Source organism: Vipera ursinii (genome assembly GCF_947247035.1).
Source record: "Vipera ursinii genome assembly, chromosome: 3".
Taxonomy (NCBI): domain Eukaryota; kingdom Metazoa; phylum Chordata; class Lepidosauria; order Squamata; family Viperidae; genus Vipera; species Vipera ursinii.
In genome coordinates, this window is record NC_139516.1 from 44,313,397 (window position 1) to 44,331,809 (window position 18,413).

The following is an 18,413-nucleotide window of genomic DNA, read 5'->3' on the forward strand; positions in this document are numbered from 1 at the left end:
TAAAGATAAAAGTTACAAATGTGAATGAAATCAATTCATTACAGAGACTGTCCAACTTGGTTTTAATAACTGTGTAAATAGAGTTTGCAGAATATGCAGAGACAAGATCATTTGGTTCTCCTTTTTTAACAAGATAGCCTGCAGACCACATGGGAACTGTGAAAGAAATAAGATTCAATCTACTGCTTTCTGATAAATTCAGAGAAGTAATCCTTAATGAAAGCATGGGATGAAGATACAAATGTATTGGTTAAACAATTTTGAAAGGGTTGAGCTGTCAAGATTTGAACAACCGTCCAGAGATTTATAAACCAACTTAGCCTTGTCCCAGAATTAAAATAATCATCAAAATAGGAAATCCATCATTGTTGTTGTTGTTAGTTGCGAAGTCGTGTCCGACCCATCGCGACCCTATGGACAATGTTCCTCCAGGCCTTCCTGTCCTCTACCATCTTCTGGAGTCCATCTAGGCTCACGCCTACTGCTTCAGTGACTCCATCCAGCCACCTCATTCTCTGTCATCCCTTTCTTCTCTTGCCCTCAATCTTTCCCAGCATTAGGCTCTTCTCCAGTGAGTCCTTCCTTCTCATTAGGTGGCCAACGTATTTGAGTTTTAGCTTCAGGATCTGGCCTTCTAAAGAGCAGTCAGGGTTGATCTCCTCTAGGACTGACTGGTTTGATCGCCTTGCAGTCCAAGGAACTCGCAGGAGTCTTCTCCAGCACCATAGTTCAAAGGCTTCAATTCTTTGGCGCTCAGCCTTTCTTATGGTCCAGCTTTCACTGCCATACATTGCAACTGGGAAGACCATAGCCTTGACTATATGCACTTTTGTTGACAGGGTGATGTCTCTGCTTTTTAGTGTGCTGTCTAGATTTGCCATGGCTTTCCTCCCAAGGAGCAAGCGTCTTTTAATTTCTTGGCTACAGTCCCCATCTGCAGTGATCTTGGAGCCCAGGAAAATAAAATCTGTCACTACCTCCATTTCTTCCCCATCTATTTGCCAGGAATTGAGAGGGCCAGATGCCATGATCTTGGTTTTCTTAATGTTTAGTTTCAACCCAAGTTTTGCACTCTCCTTCTTCACCCGCAACAAGAGGCTCTTTAGTTCTTCTTCACTTTCTGCCATTAGAGTGGTATCATCTGCATATCTTAGGTTGTTGATGTTTCTTCCGGCAATCTTAATTCCAACTTTTGATTCATCTAGCCCTGCCTTTCTCATGATGTGCTCTGCATATAAGTTAAATAGGCAAGGCGACAGTATACAGCCTTGCCAGACTCCTTTCCCAATTTTGAACCAATCAGTGGTTCCGTGTCCAGTTCTCACTGTTGCTTCTTGGCCCACATATAGATTTCTCAAGAGACAAATAAGATGGTCTGGTATGCCCATCTCTTTAAGGACTTGCCAGAGTTTGTTATGATCCACACAATCAAAGGCTTCAGCATAGTCAATGAAGCAGAAGTAGATGTTTTTCTGGAACTCTCTAGCTTTCTCCATGATCCAGCGTATGTCAGCAATTTGATCTCTAGTTCATCTGCCTCTTCGAAATCCTGCCTGTACTTCTGGTAGTTCTCGATCCACATACTGCTGGAGTCTAGTATGTAGAATTTTAAGCATAACTTTACTAGCATGAGAAATGAGTGCAATGGTGCGATAGTTTGAACATTCTTTGGCACTGCCTTTCTTTGGAATTGGAATGTAAACTGATCTTTTCCAATCCTGTGGCCACTGTTGAGTTTTCCAAATGTGCTGGCAAATTGAGTGTAGCACTTTTACTGCATCGTCTTTTAAGATTTTGAATAGCTCAGCTGGAATACTGTCACCTCCACTAGCTTTGTTGTTGCTCAGCTTTTCTAAGGCCCACTTCACTTCACATTCTAGGATGTCTGGCTCGAGGTCAGTGATCACCTCATTGTGATTATCAGGGACGTTAAGCTCATTCTTGTATAGTTCTTCTGTGTAATTTTGCCACCTCTTCTTAATCTCTTCTGCCTCTGTTAGGTCCCTGCCATTTTGGTCCTTTATCATGCCCATTTTTGCATGAAACATTCCTTTCATCTCTCCAATTTTCTTGAAAAGATCTCTGGTCCTCCCTATTCTATTATTTTCTTCTATTTCCATCATTAGAATGTTTTATTTCCCCTGTCAATTATCACTTTATAACAATCATAGGTTTGTAGGACTCCAATTTTAATCAGAGGCTGAATCTAAAAAGATGAATTAATGTGTCTCACTGGTCATTTTATTATCTGGCTCACCCTAAAGCTGATATTGGCCTTGAAGATCTGATGAAGATACTTACCTTCTTCCTGCTGTGAGGCTTCATACGGTTTCTTACGTACAAAGGGGAGAAAAGAGTCTGCATATAGAAGCAATGATTTATCATTCTCTTTCCTAATGTTACTATTCTAAACAATATCAGAATTTGCTTTAACTTTTGTAAAGCATGTGTGTGAAGAAAAGCATGCAGCTGTGGAGTTGGAGGGGACCACAAGTATCTTCTAGTCCAATCCTCTACAATGTACAGGTAAACCATTTACATAACTCAAGAAAGCTTAAAGACGTTAACCATACATTCCCCATGCTACATCTGATTCTGCCCTCAAAGAGAGATAAAGGCACTAGTTAGTCTCCAACAACCTTGCACAAAGAAAATTTCACACAACAGCACACTATATGGATGATTACTAAGTGGGACTGGGCACAAGGTTTTATACCAGGCTAAGAATAACTCCACTGGCTACTGTATTCTCATAGCACATTTCTAAAAATCAGTCATGGCGTATAAAACTGGTCAGCTAAGTATTCAAAATAATTCTTTTTTTAGCATTAACCACCCCAGCCATTACAACAAATCTTCAAAAGTTTGCTTCTTCTGCCAGTTAAGTACGTAAAATTATTCTTGGCCTATTCAAGACCAGAATCTTCTCTCTAGTCCCCTACTACTTTCTCTAGAGTCTTGTGTTTTCTAAAAGTGGAAATAAAAGTAGAAGTGAAATTTTAGAAGATGGAAACTATTGATGAATGAATTTTTCTTTCACTAGCTTTCTTGCTTACAAATCATGTCTGAAGGAAGGAAAGTATACTTAAAGATGGGAACAACAAGCATGCTGATAGAAGAAATATGTTAAACTGCCTGAGAAACCCCAACTAAGAAAGGTCAATGCCTTGAACTGAGAAAAATGTTTAAGGATTGGAGGGGAGAAGAGACATTTAATTGCACAAGCAAAGCAAAGCAAAACTAGCAAAGATCCTCAAGCTTTTCTCAGAGTCAGTCTTGATCATCCAAGCGCCTATTAATCAGGAATTGGCTTACTCAGCAGCAGGTTCCAGACACTACTGGTTAAATTAACTACTTTATTGTAGTTAAGAATTAAGCCATATAAACACCATATTCTGTATTTGTTCCCTGCAATATACTGTATAGCTATATACACATCAAAGCTTTATACAGATACATAGACTGTGTGGTTTACTTCAGGATTTAAATTCTAGGATTTTTCCTCCTTCCTTTCTGAGTCAATACCCATTCTTTCAATAGGCTTTGAAGGCACCCAATCCATGTTGGCATAATAGTCCTCTCCACCCTAGGAACTGTGGCTTCCTGTTCATCAACTTCACTCTGTACAGAGATTGTGTCTTAGAATCCTAACACTGAAACTCTGAGAAGTCACAGCCTTCAGTGCTGATTGGAAAGAGCACAAGGGAAGATGGCAGCAAAGGCTTTTCTATTTATTTCCATGGACCATGGCACTCTGTCAGAAATGAGACCCGATACAGGCATGGCTCAACTATCTGTCATATTTCCTTCCCAGGTTTCCCCCCCCCCCCCAGTCTATACTTTTAATCATCTTGCTTGATGCGGAGTTACCTGAAACAAAAAGATTTGCAATTAATTGGTAAGTCATTTGGTTGAAAAAAAAAAAAACATTAACTGAGGTAATTTTTTTTCACTGAGTAAATCCAAATAATTCATCTACATCGTATCAATTTTGGAGCAAATATAGGTTCTGCCGGACAGGTAATAGTGGGCAGAATAACAGATGGCAGCAATACTTGGAGGGAAGGGAAAGAATTATGGACAACTATAGTTCTGTCAGTTCTGACAGGATCTGAAAAATGAAAACAGTGAAACTGAAAGGGAGAAGCTTACAGCAATTTTAAGGGGGAGGGAAGCACAAGGAAAGGATATTGGTGTATCATGGATAGGGTTGCTAGGTAACAACTGAGAGATCCCCAGCATGCCTTCATTCTCTGATAAAGCAGGGAGACAAAGCATTCAAGGTTTCTTTTGAATTTTTTTTCTTTCCCAGGAGGGCATGGGGAACATGGAAAAGTACATTTTATGAGGAGACTTTGGAGAGAAAAAGCTGTTCAAAGGAAGAATCACATTATAATATAACTTATATATTATAGTTATAATATATATAGTTATATAATATAATATAACTATAATATAATGTTACACCTCTGCTCCGCGAGCTGCATTGGCTACCAGTTGTCTTCCGAGTGAGATTCAAGGTTTTGGTAATGGTTTTCAAGGCCCCGGAGTACCTCGGGGATCACCTGCTGCCGGCGTCAACTTCCCTCCGCCCTGTGCGTTCCCACAGAGAGGACCTCCTCAGGGTGCCACCGATCAGAGAATGTCGTCTGGTGGCGCCCAGGGGGAGGGCCTTCTCTGTGGGTGCCCCGGACTTATGGAATCAGCTGCCGGTTGAGCTCCGGACGGTGCCTGACCTTCGCTCCTTCCGACGCGATCTGAAGACCTATTTATTTGAACAAGCCGGCCTGGCCTGATGGGGGATGTGTTGGGGTTTTTCTTGCGGGTTTTTTTTATACTATTATTTATTGTTTTAGCTCGGGCTTCTATTTAATTCTCTTTTAACTTTTGTACCATGTATTTTATATGTGCCCTGTTCACCGCCCTGAGTCCTTCGGGAGAAGGGCAGTATACAAATATAATAAACTTAAACTTAAACTTAAACTTTTGAAGAGCAAAATTGGGGGGAAAAACCTGCACAAGAGAAGAATGGGTAATTCCATTTTCCCCAATCTGAGTCTTCCAGCTATATTGGACTACAACTCTTGTCATCCCCATTCAGTATCGCGACCGATGGCAATTTTTTAGAGAAGGATGAGTGGATCAGCAATTGCATCTATGTTGTATGCACATATGAATTAGGGTAGTGCCTCTATTTTTAAACATCACAAGTTTTGAAGCTGCAGAACACTTCAGTTTGGATGAGAGATTAATTTTGTTATATTGCAAATATTAATTTAATCCAAAAGTGATAAAAATTGCAAGGTTTAACTACCTTGATCCTATAAGGTGATAAGAATCCTCATTACTCCTAACTGACAGTGGGAAAGAAATATTATTAACAATTCTAGGGGCTTTTAGAAATGCCTCTGCACAAACTTGTCCATACAATCAATTAACAGTTTTCCCATGATACCTAACAGATACTTTATTATTGTTGTCAAAAAAAAATCTCCCTATTCCAGGTCATTGGAAAGGATTCAATAGGTGGATAAAAATGGCAAATCCAGTCTAAACATGTAGCTTATTTGATTTTCCATGTTCAATCAAAAACAAAATATTTGCGTAAATGCATTCTAAAAAGGTGGGAATGTATGGGTAAAAACAGGGAACAATGTATGCTGGGAAATTGTCTGGTCCACCTTGACTTTTTCTCCATAGAACATTTATAAATTAGCTTCATAGAGATCCTATAAAGATAAGGACCATGCACATACTTGTAAAAATGTGACCCGCAAATCAGCACAGGGATAGTGAGATAAAAGAGCAACTTTGTAATGAGTTGTGTTTGTACTGCAGCATGATTTCTCAGTGCCGAAATAGTATTGTTTCATTATACACATATAGCTAAAATTAATTCCAGTAGCATAGGTTTCCATAGCTACGTAACCTTGCAATGGTTAACATTTTTACCTAAGGAATATTAGTCCTATTTACTTCTAAATAAAAAAAAAACATGTCGACAGATGATAATTAAAGATTATGAGAGCCAGTTTGGTGTCTAGCATCAGCCTAGAAACTGGAAAATCATGAATTCTAATCCCACATTCAGCACAAAATCATTTGGATGACTTGAGCCAAACACTGTCTTACAGCCCTAGGAAGGAAACGATGGCAAACCACTTCTGAAAAATCTTGCCAAGAAAACTGCAGGGATTTGTCTAGATAGTCACTAAAAGTTTATACTAATTCCATGGAAAAAAATGGTGACAACCATCTGACTATTTTATTTGTTTATTAAAATTGTTGGTCCAGTTTTTATGCATCATCTACACACTTCCAAGGCAGCTACTAGGGAGAAATTAAAAGGATAATGTATTATTAAAATTCAAAATAGAAATAGAAAGCAGACCAGCCAGAGACTAGCAGATAACCATACAAATTCAAATGAATTCTGGAATATAATACTCAGCTTGTAGCTCATTAATACAAAACTTTAAGTGTTTTGTTAAACAGTTCATTAAAACAAACATTTTATGAAATCAAGCCCATCTGAAACCAGGAATCCAAATGCATTCCTTTCAGGGATGACTGATATATTTTGACTCTTAAAACATGATCCTCCCCCCCCCCATCAGTCTTGTCCTATCTGTTACACTGACTGTATCAGTTAGAGGATCAGCACATTCCAAGTAATGTGTGCAGTTGAAATTGTGTAATAAGATGAAGCCCTCTCAACAGCCCATTATAGGTCGAGAGACCCTGTGATGGGTTAGAAAGAAGTAAAAACAAACTTATCATTTTTCAACAGATGGTAATTTCCAGCAGAATGGAAAGTGATAATCTCTGGTAGCTGTAGATCATGCTGAGCCTTCAACCCTTTAGGACAGGGGTCCCTAGCCCCCAGTCCATGGACCGGTACTGGGCTGCAGCATGCCAGCAACCAGTCCACACAAACAAGCAAAGCCCTATCCATGGGATGCAGGCAGCACACAAAACCAAGCACTCTCCGGTCCATGGAAAAACCTTTTTCCATGGAACCAGTCCCTGGTGCCCAAAAGGTTGGGGACCTCTGCTTTAGGATCATTTCCTAAACTCATTTACATTGAATGTATTTCTTGCAAACCCAGTTCTTGATTTTGAGTCAAATTTGCAGCAAACTCTCCCGCCCCCCCCCCAAGAACTGTGCTCTGCAATAAAAGATCTGTGTTGGTGTCAAAAGCAATGAAGTCATGCCATAGCTCTAATAAACTTGAAATGCCTATATAATAAACTTGTGAGAAGATTAGCAAAATTTTCATTATTGTGCATGAGAAGAAGGCTGGATAATTGTTCAAGGAAATTCTCTATTATTTTTAATAGAAAGCCACTGGGCTCCTTTGATCATGTGGGAAGAAAAAGATGAACCACTCATAGTCTGAAAGAATGAAACACAAATGTAAAACTTCTACTGCAACCATTGCCACTGCAATGCAGACTCACACCAAAATAGTGTGATTAAAATAAAATGGAATGAGTAATACTGACATTAGGACAATTGCAGCATTAAACTCAAAAATGGAAGTGTTTTTATGAAATTGCAACCCCCCGCCCAATAAAAATGATAGAGCCACAGAGTTCCATTGCCACAAGGCAGGAAGCTCAGAAGTAAAAGATGCCAACTTGCAGAAACACATGGCTGAATCTTCAGATGATTCTGTCTCTAAGCAATCTGGTACCCTCTTGCATTTCAGCTCCTCCCTTTCCATGACAGCATCTATCACACGGGAGACAGCAGGTTTGGAAGGGGGAACCTTCATAGGGTTGTTGCTATAGGTAAAATAGGAGGAAGGAATATCATTCTGTTCTCTGAAGCACCTGAAGGCAGGACAAGAAGCAGTGGATAGAAGCTAATCAAAGAGAGAACCAACCTAGAAGGACAAATTTCCTGACAATGAGAACAATTAATCAGTGGAACAACCTGCCTCCCAGATGCTGTGGGTGCTCCAACAATGGAGGTTTTTCAGAAGAGATTGGGCAACCATTCTGAAATAGTATTCCTGTTTGAGCAGGGGGTTGGACTAGAAGACCTCCAAAGTCCCTTCCAACTCTGTCATTTTGCTCTGTTATTCTGTTATTAAGTACGGTATGTTCTTTGTCTCGAGTTATTTATAAACATGTTTAAAGCTGGGATATAAATAAATGCCTCAAAGCAGCATCTGCTCTGCAAGGCAGCTTATTTCTTACCTAGATCAGGACAGTGTTGCCCTTGACAATTTCAGAGAGAATTCTTATTGATCTTTTGGAAACCTAGTTATATTTAATGTCATACTGACATATTCCTTCAGAGCAGTATTCCTTCAGGCAGCATCTATTTCCTGCCTGAAACTGCAGGGGAGAAAAGAAATGAGAACCCTGTGTGTATAAAACAATTTTACTACATAATAATCATTTTTAGAGAGTACTTTAGTACTCTGTCTGAAGAGACAGCCCTAACTTTTCAACTTCAAAAGAAATTCAGAGTTGAAATTCCATGCATCCAAATTAATGGATTGTATTATCAGAGTTCAATGATAAATCAAACTGATATCAGACTATGCATGAAATGTATGATTTTGGCAATATATAAATCAAACAAAGAAATAAGATATCTATAATCAGAGAACAAAAAGTACAGGACAGAATGACTTTAAGGCAACAGAAAAATGGCTGCTTGGGATTAAGGATGCTCACTCTCTGTAGGCTTCTGCATTTAGTCCATAGCTGTAACTGCATCAGCCGCTAATGCTGTTGCTAATGCTTAATGCTACCGAGGGCTTCAAATCAGTTCTACTCTTTAAATATATGCATTTTTCAACTTAGGAAAGATAAATACGCATCATCTGCATAACCTTTCTCTTTGGTTTCTTAGTTTCTTTTCTGATTTCCCCCAATCAAAGTCAGGCTCAGAGCACTCCCAAATGAAGTATATAGTATCACCATCAAACCACAAGTCATTATGCAATTATTCTACCTCCTTTCTCCTGTTAGTATTTTTTTTTTGTAAATAGAAGGAAAACAAGAGGCAATGAAAAAAGGGCTATAAATTAAACTGTTACTGCAATTTAAAAACATTCCTAAGGTGGTATAAAATATAACTATTATTTCAACCCTCAGCCCTCCACAAGACTTCAAAGATTTTCCCGTGCTGTCTGCATCCATACCTCCTTCACTAGTTCCATCAGAAACATTTTATGCACATATATATAGAGATTCATTGAGACAAACAGGGACAACTGGGGAAAGCCTTCAAATCGTCTAAAGTGAACTTTCTGAAGAATGTTTCTGCACTCATGCCAATGTACTTTGCAAAGTGCCCCTTCTGAATGCTTTGCTCATGATATGTATTTAGAGGTACAGAGAGACAAAGTTTTGAAATCCCTGGAGAAGGAAAAGGAAAAAAATTTTTAAAAAAGAACCACTATTCCCTATTTCCATTCCAAGTCCTGTCTTTTCTTCAAAGAAGAGGGGGGGAAAATAGAAGATAAAATGTTTTCTTATAGCACCATGTGTAAAATAGCCAAGAATGATATTCAGATATTGAAACTTTTGCTCCTCCCCAAATGATCTCTGATCACAAGGCAGGCATTTATATACAAGATTATTGAACTTCCTATGAACTCTGACACCTTAGCGGCACTTTTTCACAACAGAAGGAAGCAGCCAGTGGTTTCCTTGCATGGGTGCTGTCTTGTTCACTTTTGCAGAAACAGACATGTCCTTCTGCTAATTTGCCAGACAACTGGACAGCAGTCTGTTTATTTCTATTGGCTACAAACAAGAATGTTATCTCTCTTAGTGCTCAAGGAACATACAAAGGAATGAAGTCCCCCTCCCAGTTGTATTGAATTCCATTGAATTCTAAGAACTCTGCTTATTATAATTAGATTCTTTTAATTGAAAATGGATGGCCAAATCAGAACACATTTAAATGTATGAATAAATCACACTTTAACATTTAATATGCAAGGCATGACTCTAAGCAAATCAAGATTATGTATACTTTTTCTTAAAATAAACTATAAAGGATAGTTTAATATTTTCCCTAACATCTTTTTTCCCCTCGAAGGAAAAATACCAGATACTAATGGAAGCTCTCAGATACTTGACTCCTATATGTAAATCAGCTGCAAGTAAAGCTTCATTAAGAAATCTCTTTCTGGATTTTAATTTCTTCCTTCACTTTGGTCATTATTTATTTATTTATTTATTTATTTATTTATTTATTTATTTATTTATTTATTTATTTATTTATTTATTATTGGGACTTATATGCCGCCCTATCTCCCGAAGGACTCAGGGCGGCTAACAACAATAACATACAATAAATACAGAAGTTAAAATAAAAATTAAAATTAAAGGCACCTGTACAATAAATTAAAATTAAAATTACCGTATTTTCCAGCGTATAAGACGACTTTTTAACCCATGAAAATCTTCTCAAAAGTTGGGCGCGTCATCTTATACGCCGAGTCGTCTTATATGCCGGAAAATACTATTCACCTCTCTGATCTTTTCTGCTGGATAGTGGGATCGCTGGGTGAATGGAGGTAGGCGATGGTGACCCGTGGTTAAGCGGCCAACAGCGAACGGGTGATGGAGGGCAAACTCTCGTCAGATCATGGGGCGGCTGTTGCAGCCGCCGCCATTGCTCTCTCTAGGACTGGCCAATGGTGCTTCCAATGCTGGCTGTCAGGTCCCCGACGAGAGGATGGGCAGGCGGTCCCCAGAGGTGTGCCGCTCAACAGTAGGAAGGGAGCACCTTTGCTCCCGCCGAAGCACCACCTGACCCGCGCCAACCAGAAGAATCGCTTGCCCAGTCACGGAGTGCTGAACTGAGAGCAGCAGCGCACCAAGCGAGAGAGCTCAGAGGAAAGAAGGCGAGGCGCCCATTTGGCGGGGAAGGAGCAAAGCTGGGCAAATCACAGAGCAGGCAGAGCAGGGAAACGTTACAGGGGAAAAGGGGGCGGGGTTTAAAAGGCAAGGCGGGCAGGACGTGGAGATGTTCTGTTAGAAGTAATGGAGGAGGCTCCGGGCGCTTTCTGGATCGGATTGTGCGTACTGAGGGTGCCGCTACAGTCCTTGTGTTTCCCAGGGTTGCCTGTTGTGCCAGAGGTATTCCCTGTAGCCCCAGATTCTTTAGCTCCCCACTTTCCTTAATTCAGGCGAATTTTGTGCTCTGTGGAGAAACATTAATACGCAAATGCCGTTTGTTTAATCGCGCAAAACACGGGGGAAACCTTGGTATTTGGGAATGGAAAGGCTTAAGCCTTTTCATTTCTGTTTTATGCACGGGCTGGGAGGGTCACAAAGTTTACCTCTTTTATTTTAGCAACATCGTGGCACTTATAAAAAAAGGGTACTAACGCTAAACGAGTTGTTAATATGCAGATTGTGTGCCAGGAAGTGAAATATTGAGTTATTAGCCCAAACCCTATAATTTAACACGAAAAGTAGGGGGTCGTCTTATACGCCGGGTCATCTTATACGCCGGAAAATATGGTAAAATAAATTAAAAATTAGAGTTAAAAATTAAAAACATAATTAAAATCCCTGTCAGTCCAGGTCAGCCAGGTGGAAAAGGAGTGTTTTGAGGCCGCGGCGAAAGGACTGGAGATCTGGGGCCATCCGAAGCTCAGGGGGAAGTTGGTTCCATAGGGCTGGCGCTCCCACAGAGAAGGCCCTTCCCCTGGGGATCGCCAGCCGACATTATCTAGCCGACGGTATCCTGAGGAGGCCTTCTCTGTGTGAACGTACTGGGCGATGGGAAATCATTCGCGGCAGCACATGGTCCTGCAAGTATCCCGGGCCTAAGCTATGTAGGGCTTTAAAGGTAAGTACCAGCACCTTAAATCTCACCCGGAGGGCAACCGGTAACCAATGCAGCTCACGCAGGAGGGGTGTAATATGGGACTATCGGGGTGCTCCCATCACTACCCGTGCAGCTGCACTCTGCACCAGCTGAAGCCTCTGGGTGGTCTTCAAGGGCAGCCCCATGTAGAGAGCATTGCAGTAATCTATACGGGAGGTAACGAGTGCGTGGGTGACTGTGCGTAGGGCATCTCGGTCCAGAAAGGGGCGCAACTGGCGTACCAGGCGAATCTGGGCAAATGCCCCCCTAGCCACGACTCCAATATGATCTTCAAAACTGAGTTGTGAATCCAGGAGGACGCCTAGATTGCGTGCTCTATGAACGGGAGGTAACATCTCTCCTCCTATAACCAAAGATGGAACCTCTTGGACTAAACGAGATGCTGGTACGTAAAGCCACTCAGTCTTGGCCGGGTTGAGCCGAAGCCTGTTCTTTCCCATCCAAATCTGTACCGCTTCCAGGCAACAGGACATCACATCGAGGACATCACTGGGTTGGTTCGGGGTGGAGATGAAAAGCTGGGTATCATCAGCATATTGATGATACCTCACCCTGAAGCCACGGATGATCTCTCCCAGCGGCTTCATATAGATGTTGAACAGGAGAGGTGAGAGTACCGATCCCTGAGGCACCCCACAACTAAGGGGCCTAGGGGTTGACCTCTGCCCCCCTGCCAACACCGTCTGCGAATGGCCCGAGAGGTAGGAGAAGAACCACCGCAAAACGGTGCCTCCCACTCCCAACCCCTCAAGGCGTCGCAGCAAGATACCGTGGTCGATGGTATCAAAAGCTGCTGAGAGATCTAATAGGACCAGGACAGAGGAATAACCCCTATCTCGGGCCTGCCAGAGATCATTCACCAGCGCGACCAATGCCGTCTCCGTGCTATACCCGAGCCTGAAACTCGATTGGTACGGATCCAGATATTCAGTTTCCTCCAGGACCAAAGGGAGCTGCCGTGCCACCATGCTCTCAACAACCTTCGCAAGAAAGCGAAGGCTGGAGACAGGATGAAAGTTATTTAAAATAGCTGGATCCAATGCAGGTTTCTTAAGAAGGGGCTTTACCACCGCCTCTTTCAAGGCAGCAGGGAAGTACCCTTCACTCAGTGAGGCATTGATAACTGCTAGGATCCAGCCTCATGTAACCTCCCGAGAGGCATAGACCAGCCAGGAGGGACACGGGTCCAACAAACATGTGGCGGCACTTAATTTCCCCATGATCCTGTCCACTTCATCCGGAGTCACAGGATCAAACTCTTCCCAAATGTTCTCGGCCAAACTCATCGTTTTCCTCTCGTCAGATACTGCCCAGTCAGACTCCAGACCAGCCTGAATCTGAGCAATTTTGTCCACCAGATATTTACTAAATTCCTCGGCCCATTCTCGTAAGGGGTCCTCTCCCATCCCTTGATTTAAAAGGGAGCGGGCCACCCTAAACAGGGCGGCCGGGCGGTTATCTGCGGACGCAATGAGGGTGGTGAAGTAAGCACGCTTTGCCACATCCATTGCCACAAGATAAGATCTAGAAAAGGATCTTAACTGTGTTCGGTCAGACTCGGACCGACTGGTTGTGTTCTGCTGGACCCCGATTACACCATGGGTCTTATTTGGTGGACTCCCCTGTGTGTTTTCTCTTCCCATCCATCCCAAGAAAGAAAGCCTCAACCGCTTTCCCTTCTGTGATTAAAAATTCAACTCTTTTAGGCCTCTTGTCACTTGGGCCAAAGGACAAACTAAATAGGATTCTTCTCAAATTTCAGCAATTAAAAGAGAGGGAGAGGGAATGCCAGCCATTCCCCTTTCCTCTACTGAGCCTGTAAACAATCACAAAACTAAAGTCCAGCCTTTCATGACAGCTTTGAACCAGCAACCACAAAGTGGTTGGTTGAAGGTAAACAGTAGAGACTGGCAAGGGAATGAGAAGCACAAGAACCCAGAACAGAGGTATTTGCAAAAGAGAGAATGATGCATAAAACATGGACCACAGTGATTCAAGAATAGAAAATAAGACTTTTGAAGCAAAATCAGAAACCTGAATAGAGAGTGCAGATCAAAGATGGACTGGTGTTGTTATAATCCATTTCTACCATCTCCAAATAGCAGCTAGAGCATCTTCATGCTGGGACAAATGCAGATCTGCCTAAATCAACTAGGGTTTCCAAACACCAACTATTCAACATATAACCAAAAATTATTTTTCACCCTAAATCAGAAACAAGTTGTGGAAGGGGTTTTCTTGAGAGGTAGGGCTGGGGGCTTATGCCTCCTGTTTTGCTGTATTGTTGTCTATGATCCAATTCAGAAGAATAATGAATATTAAGAACACTACCAGTTCATAACAGCCGCAAGAATATACACTATGTACAGTACATGTTAACAGTCATTCTTGGATCTTTCAAAGCATATACTCATTGTCACTACATTAATATACAGAATATATACTTGTTATACTATGCCTCAATCTACAATATGACGAGGGAGGGAGAGGGAGAGAGGGAGGGAGGGAGAGAGGGAGGGAGGGAGGGAGGGAGGGAGGAAGGAAGGAAGGAAGGAAGGAAGGAAGGAAGGAAGGAAGGAAGGAAGGAAGGAAGGAAGAGAGGGAGGAAATTAAGCAGATAGCCTTTGGGGCCATTTAATAAGTCAGTAACCAAATGTTACAGAATGTATAATCACACAAAAGACAGGAACTTCCATGCATTGAATAAGGCTGGCAAAGTATGCGTTAATAAACTTTGGGAAAGAAGTCCACATTTTTTAATAAGATAAGGAAAATAAGGTCATGCAGGGGCACAACAAGTTTGCTTCTTTGCCAAAACATAGAAAATGACATCCTTGCATCCAAGACCATAACTTTGATGAATTTTATTATGGTCCCTCATGGTGCTGTTTCCCAAACATGGCTCCTCACTCATCATGGGACCACATAACCTTACCAAGTCTTATTTTCTCACCTGCTTCCCCCTTCTATTTAGAGATGACTCAAATTATGCTTCTCCTTTGGAAGAGTTCATGCCCAAGAAATACTTTGCCTTACCTAGGCAGAAGGAAGAAGGTTGTACTTACAAAGACTCCAAGGAAAGAGTGGAGCAGCAGTATCTTTTTCTCAGCACAGGAATCAGAGGAATGTGGCATGAGGAGAAGCTTTACTTATAAACTGGTGGCGTAATTGTTGCAGAGGGAAACTCCTCATCAAGTACCAAATTTTCTGTCAACAAACTGCATGGGGTATGAGACCAGCCTCCTGACATAAACTGAGTTAAGGACTAAAAAGCTACATTTTGCTGGGAGTATGCAAAGCATTTCATAAATAAAAGGAAGGCATGTGAGGTGAGCCTCTCTCTAGAAGCTCAGGCTCTGAATCAGCAGCCAATACAATAAGCTCTGGCTAATACGGAGGAGAGCAGCATGAACTCAAAGCCAAAAAGAACATACAATCTCAGGAGGCACAGGGGCCCCTTGTTCCTTCTATTTAGTCTACGCCCTGTCTCTTTTCTCTCAAGTGCATTCAGAGGACAAACATCATCACAACTTAGGTCTGAATTTGGATCGTCTTTCAAGAGAAGAATTCATAAAATAAATTAATCCATTTATTTATTTATGGTAATCACTACAAAGATACAGTAGCATGGGGATCTCTGTTAAATGCAATTATTTGAACAAAATATTCTGGCTTTAAAATATTTAAACTTTTGTCTGTAGTGGATGATCTGGTTCTTGCATTACTGATAATCAAATTGTTTATCTGAAGTAACATTGAACTCAACAATCATCCTAATAAAAGTATAGTCTGAAGAACTTTTCAAATAACTTACTAAGAATCCATGCAGGTAATAATAGTCTCAGTCAAAGATTTATATGAACATAGGCTCCTAGAATTAGCTTTCAAAGTTTCTTTGTATACCAGGGATAACCAAAGAGACATGATCATATACAAACTGAAATGCTTTTTGCACGCTACAATCAAGTTGAAGAAACAAACTCTGACTATCATATGTGTAATAACTGTTTTTGGTTAACATACCGGTACATTGTATGACCATACAATATATTCTGAGAATACATTAATTTTTTTAAAAAATAAATTCCATTGTCAATAGCCTCAGAGAAGTACATTCTCAGCATTCAAATTGCTACCTATTATCATTATGAAAATGCTAGCTTCCCCCAATGAGATGCAAAATTATAATTTTGAGCAATATCTAGAATATAGATCAATGTCTTGGAGGCTATTCAGGTAGGGAGATGTGCGCATCCTGACACCCAAATACACTTTTTATTAAGAACCAACCTTTCGATCAATAAGCAGTACCTCCAAAAAAGGGAGCAGGCATGCCTTTCAATATATATGGATTAATAAATATTTCCTTTTAATCTTCTCTAATTCATGCTTATTTTGAGAATGATTCTCTTGATGATGTATCCTCAAAATGTAAGGTTCCAATACAGAAAGCAGACGTTCAACTCAAAAGTTTTCCAAGAAAAAGAAAAAAGAAAGCTTGTAAACAGTATTTTAATTACTTTCTTAGTTCTTCATTTCTCTTACTGAAATAGAAACTTCCTTTTCATGCTGTTATGCAATACACTTCCTCCTAACTGAACATGTCAAAATTATTATAGTGCAAAATATTATTGATAAGGGTAGGTGGAAGAAAGCCACCATCATTCTAATTTTAAACTACAATCAATTCACACTTGGTTTTGTGTTAGTTTGTTTTATATGTGCAAATATAATAGAAATTTAGTATTAAAAACATTGATTTGCTGGGCAAGGCCAAGTGGATAAGCAAATTTTAGCGTGTCATTCATCACCATAGACTTTTTTGTTTAAACTACTAATCACTGGTTCCTGCTAGTTTTTAAACTCAGATCACTCAACAATCATCAGGATGTATTGCTCTTTTGTTGGGGTTTAGGGGAAGCTATTTTGTTCTTCATGATAGGAAATTCCAGAAGCTTCACCATCACTGTTTGTGTATAGTCCAGTCCCATATAGATGATAATGCATGCTTGGACCTGCTGGCAAATCACCACCGCTCACTTTGAAGAAAGTTAGATTACACGATAAATGCAATAGCTTGAAATGTTTATCTGTCTACATTCCTTTTTATCTGCCTCCACTTCTTATCATCTCAGTTAATTGAAGGCAATGCTAGACAGCTTCCTGTGGTTTGGCGCCACAACACACAACTGGGAGTTCATGAAATTATTATTTCATATCAGAAACCAAGTTTCACTCTGCACAGCGGAGCCTTTCCAGTTCCCATTATCAGCAATGGAACTGTCACATATTTGAATTGTGGGATCAGAGAAGCTTAGACTACTTCAACCTTGCCTTGCTGTGACCAATCAGACTAAACAGAGATTGTCAATTTTTATGGAACCATAGAGCAATAGAATACATGGAGAAATTATCTTTATTTACTCCTATTTACAACTGTTTTCAACACTGCAACCATGTCACCCTGCTGCAATTCTAAGATGAAATATTACTACTGAAAATAAAGATGTGTTTAGAATAATAGCCCTAGTGTAGTCATTTCAAATACGCTTTCAGGGTAAAGAACTTAAAAAAAAACCCACTATTCATCACAGTAAAGAGATGCCTCTATAATAAGAGCAAAAATTCCAAAGCAATACACTATTGGCTTCTGATTTTTCTTTGAATCTTATTAAATTCCAAAACAGAATTCTTCAAATAACCACAAAGTTAACTGAAGGATCCAATCTCGGTTGGTCACCGGGACCTGCCACATTATCCTGAGACATGTATATTCCCCTTCATTCGACAAAGGTAATTGTTCAACATGTCAACAAAATCTAATTGTTTGCTTCAGCCTTGACTTTTATTATAGGTAGTCCTCGACTTACGACCACAATTGAGCCCAAAATTCCTGTTGCTAAGCAAGACAGTTGTTAAATGAGTTTTGCCCCATTTTATGACCATTCTTGCTGTAGTTCTTAAGTGAATCACTGCAGCTTTTAAATGAATAACACAGTTGTTACCAAATCTGGCTTCCCCGTTGACCTTGTTCGTGAGAAGGTTGCAAAAGGTGATCACATGACCCTGGGACACAGCAACCATCATAAAAACATGACAGTTGCCATGTGTTCAAATTTTAATTCAAATGATGGGGATGCTGCAATGGGTGTAAGTGTGAAAAATGGTCATAATTCACTTTTTTCAGTGCCGTTGTAAATTCAAATGATCATTAAATGAATGGCTGTTAAGTTGAGGACTTCCTGTATTTTCCTTGGGTTTCTCCTGTTATGTCAGAAAAAAGAAAATACATTATCTTAAGGCTAAAATTAATGGCACTTAATGTAGGAAGGGCATAAAAGAAACAGATGTCATCACATTTAGTTGAAATTGAATAACACACAAAGGACAAGCAGTTCACCACTTGGACTGAATTTCAAAAACTTAAACCAAGTTAGGTGTGGCCAGTCCTTAAATGAGAGACTAAACTGTAGAATAGGGGAAATTATCCCCCTGCTACCCCTCCCCCTTCCAAAGTCCTGGAAAAAAGAAATGGCGATTTATA

The 18,413-nt window shown here is 40.4% G+C and overlaps 1 protein-coding gene across 7 annotated transcripts in view; it reads right to left on the bottom strand.

Annotated features, from left to right (window-relative positions):
• Nucleotides 1–18,413, bottom strand: part of TMCC2 (transmembrane and coiled-coil domain family 2) — a 63,786-nt gene that overhangs the window by 16,653 nt on the left and 28,720 nt on the right. For 2 of the 7 annotated variants that reach the window (XM_083359215.1, XM_083359211.1), the window contains exon 2: nt 14,935–15,112. The exons of the other annotated variants lie outside the window; for them this stretch is intronic. In XM_083359215.1, the coding sequence (XP_083215341.1) occupies nt 14,935–15,003 (69 nt within the window). In that variant the 5' untranslated portion in view covers nt 15,004–15,112. The remainder of the gene's footprint in view (nt 1–14,934; nt 15,113–18,413) is intronic. 7 annotated transcript variants of the gene reach the window in all.